Genomic DNA, 11,477 nt, shown 5'->3' with positions numbered 1-11,477 from the left:
ATGTTCTCCAGCAAGAGGGTTTACCACTCTATTTACTTCTTCCTTTTGTCTACTTGGATAAATAACATATAACAGCACAAGAAGATCCACAGTTCAAATGTTTGGGACTCTAGGTAGGAAAGGTTGTGGTTCAAAGGAAAGAGACCCCTGGGGTCTAAGTGTGGCCATTAAGGACGGATTTGGGGAGAGGGAATAATTTCAGTTGGACGTGCAAGGACAGGGCAGGTGTTAGTGCGGAACAGAGTGGGTAGGGGGCATGTAGAATGAGCTTGGTGTCCTCCCAGGGGGATGTGTGGACTGGACAGGCAGGGACAGGGCAGTGAGTTCTGGTTGGTGATGAAGAGGTCAGGGTAGAGAGGAAAAGTTCATGGGCCAGGAGATATCTAGGAAGCCAAGTCCTGCTCTTGCAGGTTCAAAAAAGGGCAAAAAAGAACTCATCTCTCCCATCCGCCTCGACTTCAGCTGGGCCAAGATGTGAGGCCCCTGGCTCAAGCACACAACGATGGAGTTTGCTGTGCTGTGGGTTCATGTGGCCAATCTGTGGTTTAACATTGCTCTGGTTTGGGTTTGTCTGTTCCTTTAGGGGTTTCTAGTTGTAGATGACAGAAATTTGGGTGTTGTTGAAAACTTTCTTTTTTGCTTGTTACTATTATGCAAGCTAAAGGCTGATTCTAGCACAATCCATCCTTGGTTTTTTCCTTATCCCTCCAAATACCCTGACTCTGTTGATCCTTCTCAAGGGCTGACAGGAGTGAGAAGCCTGAAATGGGGTGGACTTGACAGCTGGGTTCTCTGGTATTTTGGGGCTCTTTGTGGGCAGGGGGACTAATGGTGCGTCTCTCCAGGGTCTCTGCCTCCAACTCCCACCTTGCAGCCTGTTTCCTTCCAGATCCCCTCCGGGACTTCTCTTAGGGTTAGAAATGATTCTGGGTGTTGGTGAAGGTCTTCTGTCTCCCCGTGGCCTCTTTGTCCACTGCAGCCTGGATGTTCCTGGCTGCTCGGAGGCCAGACTTGATGGCAGTGTCTATCCAGGCGTGGGGCAGGCAGGTGTGCTCGCCAGCAAAGTGGATGCGGCCCTCTGGCTGGAAAAGCTGCTGCGAATAGTCCACATATTGGTAGGGTGTGAACTCAGTGAAGGCGCCCATGATGAGGGGGTCCAGAGACCAGTGCTTGATCACAGAAGAGGGGCACATGCGCCGCAGCTCCTCCTTGGGGATCTGGTGCACAGCCGCCAGGTCCTCCAGGACGATATCCACCACCTGGTCGTTCTTCATGGGTATGAAGAAGAGAGAATCGTCGTCCACGGTGTAGGAGGCCAGCAGGACCCCCTTGCCGCTGGGGAGGCTATGGCTGGGGTAGTAGATGTAGCGCGAGGGCCGGTCGGTGATGGAAACCCCACCCCGGATGCCATCCCGCTCCCAGAAGGACTCGTTGCAGGCCAGAACTACCTTGCTGGCACTGGTATAATGCACCGAGCGGAGCGCATCCATCTTGTCTCGGGAGAGCGGGGGCTCAAAGGTGATGAGTCTCGTGGCCTTGGCCGAGGCGGAGATGATGACAAAGTCCGCGGTGAGCGTGTGCAGCGTCGAGTTGGGTTCGCCCACCCGGTAGGAAATCCGGACCTCAGGCCCATCCCTCACTACCATCTCTACCTTGGAGCCCAGAAGGATGGTGCCAGGCTTCAAGCTGGCATTGAGGGCTTTGGGGAGCTGGTCAAAGCCCCCGGTGATCTCGGAAAAGCTGTAGGGGTGAAGAGAGGGGAGAGGGTGAGTGTAGGAGGTGCAAGGTCGGTTTGCTGAGGTGCCAGCAGCGATCCCAGTGTGAAAAGGGAGGAAACTAGCCTCCTGCAGCCTGTGCTGGTCACTTCATATACCTCACCTTAACTTGTCTTTGTGAGGGAGGGATTATTGTTTACATTTATAGCTTGGAAGAGGAACACCAGAAAAAAGGGACTTGCCTACGACGACATGCACAGTCTAGTTCCAAAGTCCACCATGCAATTTTGCTTCCCAGGAGGAGTCCTACAGACCTGCCTTAGGATTCTGGCTCCAGCCCTTGCCCAAGTGGTGTGAACTTAAGTAAGTTACATAACTTCTCTGAGCCTCAGCATCCTCACTGGTAAAATGGCTCTGAATTATAGTGCCTACCTTCCAGGTGATCATAGCATTAAATGTGATAACCCTTGGAAAGTGCTTAGCACAGCACCAGGCACACAGTAACTACTCAACTATCAAAGTTCCCTTTCTCTGCTCTGAGTATTGGAGGGAGAGGCCGACTCGAGTCCTGGTCCAGATCAGCCTTACTCATTACTTGTGAAGACCATGTCAGTCCGAAGGGCCTCCAGGAGGGACTTATAGTATCCAGCATCCTCATTCATCACATCCCCGATCATCTTTACTGCTCCTCGGCTCAGCATCCCTTTCTTCAGCAGGTAAGCCTGTGGGGAGGTGGAAGCACCAGATAGAGGGCCCAGTATATAAAAAGGGGCCTCAGCAGGGGCCTGGGGTAGGCAAGGTTGGGCGGGGGAGGGGGGACTGGACTCTAGGGAGGTGAAGCTGTGGGCATTGGGAGGAGAGGGTCCTAGGATGCAGGGGACAACCCCAGGGGTCTAGGCTGAGCACAGACCCCCTTCCATCCCTATCCTGGGACTTCGTTGCCTCACTCACCTTGGTGGAGTAAGAATCATAAAAAGACATCAGGTGGCTGCAGTTGAATTTTTTCAGACTTATTCTGAGCTGCAGAGGAGAGGAACGGGGAGCAGCTTTGGATTAAAGTCATAGAGCCAGAGGCAGGACTCCTGGGTTCTCTGGATGTTCCTTTGAAGAGGGTGGGGACAAAGAGGGAGCGGATGGAAGGACCAGGAGAAGGGAGCTTCCAGGACCTCCTAAATTGTCTCTTAACTTCCAAATCTCTCCTTCATTTAAAGACCTTTGGAGACTAAAATTTAAGGTGAAGACATTCGCTGCAATCTAGGAGGATTGATTCATTACCAAGGATTGGATTACCTGGTGATTCCTTTTCCTTCCACTGCCTAATCAAGCAATGGGCCACTGGACCATACAGGGACAGAAGAGATGGGGCTGGACACGAGGGTTGGGGTGGCAAAACTCTTAGGGGGTGTTAGAAGGAAGGCAGACCAATCATAAGAGTACCAGGTAGGAGTCAGGTGACCTGGGTCCACCTGCTAACTTGCTAGGTGACCTTTGGCCAGACCCTGTTTTTTTCCTAACCCTGGGGCGGGGGAGGGGGGAGACAGGAATCACCTTGGCAATGGACTGGTAGAAGAGATTCATAGCATTCTTGCCCTTTTCTCTTGGGTTCATGGAATAGCCTAGGAGCTCTGGGTTGGCCTTCACCTCCTTCGTACGATAGCGTTTTCTGTTGATGAGGTACCAGGTGTTGCCATCGTACTGGAAGAATTTGTTTAGCTTCAGGCCCAGCTTCCTGACATAGGTGTGGACCAACCTGGAACAGATACACGCATAACATGGCACCCATCCCAATGGCACCTCGTTCCTGCTGACCTCACAATAAAAACCATTTCCAGGAAAACCAGTTTCTTCACGTGCCCAAGGAGCACAGGCTAACTGCTTCCTCATCTCTAACCTTGCCTCCTCTTACTCTAGCATTAGTTCTTTTCCTCCTGTTTTTGCCCTGAGGGAGACAGGGAGTAGGGAGTTCACCCATCACTGAATGAAGGCCCTTAAGGAAGTCTGAACATATAGAACTCATATACAGAGACGGAGACATTTTGTTTCAGGCGGTGTTTGAAATTCAAATTCTAAGTAAGTTTGAGGCCATATCTAAAGACTCCTACTTTGGGCTGGTACTGTTAAATTTTGTTTTTGTTTCTGATGGTGTTTGGAGGGAAATCTCGGGTTCAGTTTCCACTTAAGGCAAAAGAGAAGCCATATTTTTGGAGGTATGTAGGACACCAGGTGAGGGATCTTTTTGTCTTGGAAGCCCCAGAACCAGGGACTGGGTTCTCTTCCAGGAGTGAGCTCTGATTTAGGGATTGGGCATATATTTTGGTGCCAGGTGCCTCCTTGATTTTGAGGAGCTTTGTCACTTTCGCCTAGGAGAACTTTGGGTGAGTCACTTAGTATCTCTGAGCCCAGTTTCTTGATTTGTAAATAGGAAAAATTAGAGTATTAAATTATAGGGTTGCAAGGATCAAATGAAATAATACACATATAGCACTTAACACGGGGTGAGGCACACAGTAAGTGTTCACTGAATGACAGTTGTCATTATTATTTATTATTAATTATTTTATAGCTTGAAGTAGTATAATTGACATGTAAGTAACTGCCCATATTTAAAGAGAACAATTTGATGAGTTAATGGTAACTATTGTCATTATTAGTCTGGGATCTACCACTTTCTGTGTGACCCTGGGCTCTGAGCCTCAATCATCTCTGTCAAGTGGGGGACCAGTGTTAGTCCTGACTTGCAGGATTGAATCACATGAGACAGTGAATCTGAAAGGGCTGTGACACGATGGCAGCAGGGCTGCCCTCCTCCTAATTCTCCCTCCTTGCCTTTTACTCCATCCCTTTCCTGAGACTTACCTGTGGGACTTTGGGATTCGCATGGGCCCCAGTTCACAGTACCAGCCCTCTTCCTCATTCCTGAATGTGATCACTCGACCCCCGACATGGTCGCTGGCTTCCAGGATGGTTACCTGGTGTTCAGAGAGGCTGCTGTCATTCCCAGGGTCAAGCTCTCACTTCTCCCACCCGCTACTCCCACCCCCACTGGCCACAGGCTCTACTCTGGAATTTCCAGCAGTAGGTCCCTGAATGTGCAGGATAACTAAACTGGGCAGAGGGGGGGTTCCTCCCAGAGGGTCCTGTGTAACGTAAGTGAGGCAGAAGAGCTCCAGGGTTACAGGGGTCAGAACGCCTCTTGGTCCCCTCTGGTTAGCATAGCCTTTCTCTACTTTTATTTCCAAAAGAACACAGGTTACAGTTAAGTCTCAGGAGAACCCAGAGTTTTGAGGAACAATACCTAAGGTCTGAGAGACCTGGTGGGTTATGCATAGTTGTCAAAATGTTGGCTGTAACCCCACTCCTTTTCTTTTTCCACACAACGATGCAAACTGGAGGAGAATGATTGAGGCCCCTCCAAGGCCTGCTCACCTGGTGGCCCGAGTCCTGCAGGGCCTTGGCTGCCGTGAGCCCTGACATGCCGGCTCCCACTACCACCACACGCTTGGGCAGCGGGGAGGTGTGGAGGCCCTCCTGGGCTGTGACCAGGATAGACTCGTATTCGGGGTCCTGGAAGCACTTGACCAAGTCCTCATCGTAGCCAAGGCAGCTGGGAGTAGCCAACAAGAGCCCCAAGATCAGGATTCCTGGGGCAGAGAGAGGAATGAGGGCTGCCTTTCTGGGGCTCTGTACCCCGACCTATCCCGAGTGAGCTTGGCTGTGTGGATGAGTGGGAGTGGTAAGATCAGGCAGTGTCTGTCGAATGTGTGGTTGTAAATGTGTGTTTGTGATTGTGTCTGTGTCTATGTTGTATGGGGTATGAATGTGTAAACGTGCTGGTGTTAGTTGTGTGATTGTGAACGTGGACTACAAGTCCACATGTGTGCACGTGACTAGAAACTCAAGAGTGTGTGCAGCTTCGTATTGGAGTGTAAATTCGCCTGCTTCTGTTGGTGAGTGTGTGTGTGTGTGAGCTTGTCTATGACAAAGGTGCTGTGATTGTGAGTTTGTGATTATTGTCCTGCATAACCGTGCGATGCCTGTGATTTTATGTGAAGGAGATGTGTTTGTGGGAGAGTGTAGGTACCTGAGTAATGTGTGGATGAATCTGTACAGAAAAGCGAGAGGGATTGTAGAAATGGGTGTGTGTTGGCCTGCGTTTGGAAGAGAGAGGATGATAGGTATGCATTTGCTTGAGTTTGAGAGAGAATTCAGTTGCTTCTGTCTTGTGTTTGATTCTGTGTGTGCATTTGTGCATGAGGTTGGGTGGCGGAGCCTGAGGGTGTCAGTATCCTTCGGGGATGTGTGCATTTGTGAGAGGATGTATGTGTATGTGTTTAGCACAGTTCTCTTTGGGGAAGGGAAGTGGGGAAGTGGTGCCCAGTTTCTCAGTGACTAATAGTGCCCCATGGGAACTTGGCAATCCTGTTCTTCTCCAGCCTTACAGTATTTTTCCAAAACCCTCCATGTTTCTAACGTGCAGTCAAGACTGGAAACCATAGTTAATGTATAACATGCAATAAGTCCGGAGTGACTGCTACAATTAACCGTTCTTATGTACAGAGAAATTCACCTAAGAGTCTGAAACTCTGAAAGAGAGGCTGTGTGGTTTCCTTGGTGTCACCTGCTCTAAAGGGGAACAGCCAGGAGCTGTGACACACTGAGCCCCCTTGCACTAGCCCTAGGTTTTTTGGCAGGTGAGAACCCCCTTAGTCCAGTTTTTGTACGGGCAGGACAACCGAAGCTCTAAGAAGAAAAGGGACCTCAGGCACCACCCACTGAGGAGGGGCAGGGACCAAGCTGCTTCCCAGGGCAGGCCTTTCCCAATGCCAGAAGAGCCTTCTGCAGGGGTGACCCCTCAGAAAAGAGGAGAGGGGTAACCATGCCTCAGGCAACAGACAGTCGAGCCTCCCCACAGACCCCACCAAGCCTACTTCAACCTCCCTGACCCATTCTCCACCCCTGACAAGTTTTCCCATCTCCCTGAGCTACCACCATTCTGTCTCAGTGCCATAACCTTCCCCTTGAGTGGACCCAACCCCCAGACTCACTCTCCAGACCTGTATCCATCCTCTCAACTCACTTTCAACACCCGGACGTATCCATAGTCCCTGACCGAGCTCCTGTCCCATCTCAGTCCCCACCTCCCTTCCTCTGGCCTGACCCTATGCCCAGACTCCCCCTTGGACCCATCTCGACCCCCTGGCCCATCCCCACTCCCCAGTCTAGCTCCCCTCCCTGTTTCACTGTCCAACACCTCCTTCCTCGGGTACTTCTCTCTCAGACCCAGAGGAGGGATCCCACTTACCTCTCATCTTGACCATGGCCCTGCAGCTCATGCTGAGCCCGGGACAACTCTCCCTCTCTTTATGAGGATTCAGCTCCACCCAGCAGTAGCTGGCCTCCTCCCACTAGGCTGCCTCAGGGCCCTGTTGGCTGGGCCAAGCAGAGAAGCCCTGCCCTCAAGGCCTGGGCTGTCAGGGGAGATGACTGTCCCATCTCTACCCTCATCTTCTGCACCTCCACCTTCCTCCTGGCCCATCTCCCTTCCTAGAGAAAGCCCCTTCTCCCAGCTCAGAGCCCAGCCAGTGGGGAGGAGGGGTTGTGGGAACCCAGTGGACTGTACCAAACCTGCTGTGACCATCTCCCAGGAAGGGGTGAGCGTTGGGAATGAGCATCTGGACTGGTTTGGAAGTCCAGTGTCTGGGCACCCGGCACAGGGCAAAGCTCCTGGCTGCTCCCAGTAGAGAACGTCCCTGTTCCACTCCTGTCTCACTGTGGAAGCTTCTGCTCCGAGGTGGGGATTCTAGCCATGAATTCCCATGGGAGGGCTGGGCCCTCCCCACCCCTCTCAGGTGATCCCTCTGCAGGCAAGGCAGAGGTCTCTGGTCCTGCCCATTTGCAGTGGGGAGTGGCCTTTTTTCTCCTTTCCTCTGGGGCCCTCAGGGCTTCCTTAGGCACAGGCGGGTTTCTCTGGCCCTGAAATTTCTTCTCCCGAGGAATCAGGCCATCTGGCTGTGGTGCCAATACTAGCCCTTTGTTCTCTGGGTACAGTGCAGGTGGAGAGAGAAGTGGGCAGGAAACACACACAGAGCAGCAGCCTGGGGCTGGGGAGGGGGCAGGAGTGCGAGCAGACACGCAGCAGCTGAGACACAGGACTCAGATCCTGGACACCAGTGGTGGCATAGAGGAAAGGGCAATAGCAATGGAATCGAATAGAACTGAGTTCGAATCTTGCTTTGTCGTGTCGTAGCTGTGTGTCTTAGGACTTATGGTTTATACTTCTCTGAGCCTGGGTTTCCTTATCTGTAAAATGGGGCAACAATACTTTCTTTACAGGGTATTTCAAGGATTAAATGAAATGATGTGTGAAGAGCTTGGCATAGATAGGTACCTAAGCTGGTTTCTTTCTTTCATTTTGGAGATAGGGTTTGTCACACACAGTTGTAATATCTTTAAAAAGGGATAGTTCCTCCACCACAGGGTTGCTGGGAGCACCAGAGAGAATAACGCTTGGAGAGTTACTGTGTGAATTGCTGGGTTTTAGATGCAGGTCAAGGACTCTCTCTCTCTCTTGCTCTCTCTATTGTTGCTTCTTGTATTTTTAATAGCTTTATTGAGATATAATTTATATACCATACAACTCACCCATTTGAAGTGAACAATTCAATGGTTTTTAGTGTATTCACAGAGTTGTCCTACTATCACCACAGTCCATTTAAAAACATTTTCATCATTCCAAAAAGAAATACCATACAGTTTAGCCATCACTCTGCATTCTCCGCACCTCCCCAACCCTAGACATCCACTATTCTGCTTTCTGTCTGTGTGGGTTTGCCTGTTTTGGACATTTCATGTAAATGTAATCATACAATATGTGGTCTTTTATGAATGGATCCTTTCATTTAACATAATAATTTCAAGATTCATCCATATTTCAGCATGTATCAGTACTTCATTTTTAATGGCTGAATAATATTCCATTTATGACTAAATAGTATTCCATTTATACCACATTTTGTTTATCCATTCATCATTTGGGTTTGGCCATTTGGGTTTCTCCCCACTTTTTGGCTATTATAGGCAGTGTTGCTATAAACATTCTTTTTATCAATATATGGGCATAGTTTTTCATTTTTCTTAGGTATACACTTTGGAGTGGAATTGCTGGGTTGTATGTTAACTCTGTTTAACTTTTTGAGGAACTACCAGATTGGTTTCCAAAATGCCTGTACCATTTTACTTTCCCACCAGCAATGAATGAGAGTTCCAATTTCTCCTCATCCTCGACAACACTTGTTATTATCTGTGCTTTTGTTTATAGCCATCCTAGTGGGTGTAAAGTACAAACTCATTGTGTTTTTCATTTGCACTTCCCCAGTGACCAATGACATTAAGCATCTTCTCATGTACTTAATGGACATTTGTATATCATCTTTGGAGAAATGTATTTTCAGATCCTTTGCCCATTTTTTCATTTGTTAATTGCCTCTTTATTACTGAATTGTTAGGGTCCTTTATATAGTGTAGATAAAAGTCCCTTATCACATATGTGATTTGCAAATGTTTCTGACAGCCCCATTCTGTGGGTTGCCTTTTTACTTTCTTGGTGTCCTTTGAAGCAGAAATGTTTTCAATTTTGAAGAATCCTTATTTTTTTCTTTTGTTGCTTGTGCATTTGGGGTCATTGCCTACTCCCAGGTCATGAAGACTTACCCTTTGTTTTCTTCTAAAAGTTTTATATTTTTAGCTCTTATATTGAGGTCTTTGGTCCATTTTGAAGTAATATTTGTATATGATGTGAAGTAGAGGTCCAACTTCATTCTTTTGCATATGACTATTCAGTTGTCTCAGCATATTTTATTTTAAAAAACTATTCTTTTCTCATTAAACTGTCTTGGAAAATTTGATCCTTGTCAAAAACCAATTGACCAGGGCTTCCCTGGTGGCGTAGTGGTTGAGAGTCTGCCTGCCGATGCAGGGGACACATGCTGCGGAGCGGCTAAGCCCATGAGCCATGGCCGCTGAGTCTGCACATCCGGAGCCTGTGCTCTGCAATGGGAGAGGCCACAGCAGTGAGAGGCTTGTGTACCGCAAAAAAAAAAAAAAAAAAAAAAAATCAATTGACCATAAATGTGAGCATTTATTTCTGGACTATCAATTTTATTCCATTGATTTACATGCAAATCCTTATGACTCTACCACAATGTCTTGCTTACTGGTTACTATAGTTTTCTAGTAAGTTTTTTTTTTTTTTACATTTTTATTGGAGTATAATTGCTTTACAATGTTGTGTTAGTTTCTGCTGTATAACAAAGTGAGTCAGCTATACGTATATCCCCTCCCTCTTGCGTCTCCCTCCCCCACTCCCTATCCCTACCCTCTAGGTGGTCACAAAGCACCAAGCTGATCTCCCTGTGCTATACGGCTGCTTCTCACTAGCTAGCTATTTTACATTTATAGGTGTATGTATGTCAATGACACTCTCTCACTTCGTCCCAGCTTACCCTGCCCCTCCCTAAGTTTTAAAATTGGTAAGTTTGAGTCCTCCTACTTTGTTCTCCTTAAGGACTGTTTTGCTTATTCTGGGTGGTTTGAACTTCCATATGAATTTTAGGATCAGCTTGCCAATTTCTGCAAAATGCCAGCTGGGATTATGATAGGGATTATGTTGAATCTGTAGATAATTTAGGGAATATTCACATGTTAACAGCATTTAGTATTCTGATACATGAACATGAGATGTCTTTCCATTTATTTAGATCATCTTTATTTAAACAATGTTTTGTAGTTTTCAGAGTATAGCTTTATACTTCTTTTGTTAAATGTATTCCTAAGTATTTTATTATTTTGATGCCATTGTAAATGGACTTAATTTCATTTTTAAATTGTTTATTACAACTGTATAGAAATACAGAGTAAGAACTAATGTGGTTTCTATATTTTATTCTATTGATATGGTGTACTACATTAATTGATTTTCAAATGTTAAACTAATCTTGCATTCCTGGGAGTTTGGGGACTCTTACAGTTGCTACTGTTACTGACAAAGAGAAGAGGAGGCCCCACAGTTCGGTAGGGTCCAGGTAGGAAATCCTGGTGGAGCCTGAAGTTACGATGGGTCTCATGTACCTACTTTTGGTACTTTCTAGAGAGCATATTCACCTGCTGAATTAGCTTCATGCTGATAAGCTTCCTGGGGTCTCAGCAGACCAGGAAAGGCCTTGGGGAGTGAGCTGACTGAGGGGGGTTGTCTGGAGACCCTCTGTGGTAGGCTGAACAATGGCTCCCCGGAGATGTCTGTGTCCTAAGTCCTGGAACCTTGTGAAAGGGAGTGTGCAGATGTGATTAAGTGAAGCATCTTGAGATGGGGAAATGATCCTGGATTATTCAGATGGGCTCTAAATATAGTCATAAGGGTCCTTATAAGAGGGAGGCAAGAAGGTCAAAGGGGAGGAAGGTGATGTGAACATGGAAGTAGAGGTTGGAGTGATTCAGCTACAACCCAAGTGTTGCCAAAGTAGCCTCTAAACGATGGAAGATATAAGAAACAGATTCTCCCCTGGAGCCTCCAGGAGGAACCAAGCCTGCCAACACCTTGACTTTAGCTCCTTAAGACTCATTTTGGACACCTCTAAAGTATAAAAGAATACATTTGTGTTGTTTCAGGCCACTAAGTTTGTGACAATTTGTTACAGCAGCAACAGGAAACTAATATACTCCACCTCCTGGTTTTCTAGGCAGCACAGGTTTGAGCATTAGAACTCT

At 47.7% G+C, this 11,477-nt stretch overlaps 1 protein-coding gene across 1 annotated transcript; it reads right to left on the bottom strand.

Moving 5' to 3' along the window:
• Window positions 1-914: 914 nt before the first annotated feature.
• On the bottom strand, window positions 915-7,107 carry LOC308611982 (L-amino-acid oxidase-like; the record flags this gene model as incomplete). The annotated part of the gene is made up of 7 exons (XM_081224180.1): window positions 7,018-7,107; window positions 5,142-5,356; window positions 4,572-4,684; window positions 3,264-3,465; window positions 2,667-2,735; window positions 2,304-2,437; window positions 915-1,740 (listed from the first exon to the last, which is right to left on the bottom strand). Exons 1-7 carry the CDS (start codon window positions 7,046-7,048, stop codon window positions 915-917), a joined length of 1,590 nt encoding a protein of 529 aa, XP_081080306.1. The 5' UTR covers window positions 7,049-7,107.
• Window positions 7,108-11,477: the final 4,370 nt, after the last annotated feature.

The sequence above is a fragment of the Mesoplodon bidens genome (genome assembly GCF_964165515.1).
Source record: "Mesoplodon bidens genome assembly, chromosome: 2".
Taxonomy (NCBI): domain Eukaryota; kingdom Metazoa; phylum Chordata; class Mammalia; order Artiodactyla; family Ziphiidae; genus Mesoplodon; species Mesoplodon bidens.
The sequence above is the reverse complement of the archived record's forward strand: the minus strand, read 5'-3'. Positions and strand labels throughout refer to the sequence as shown.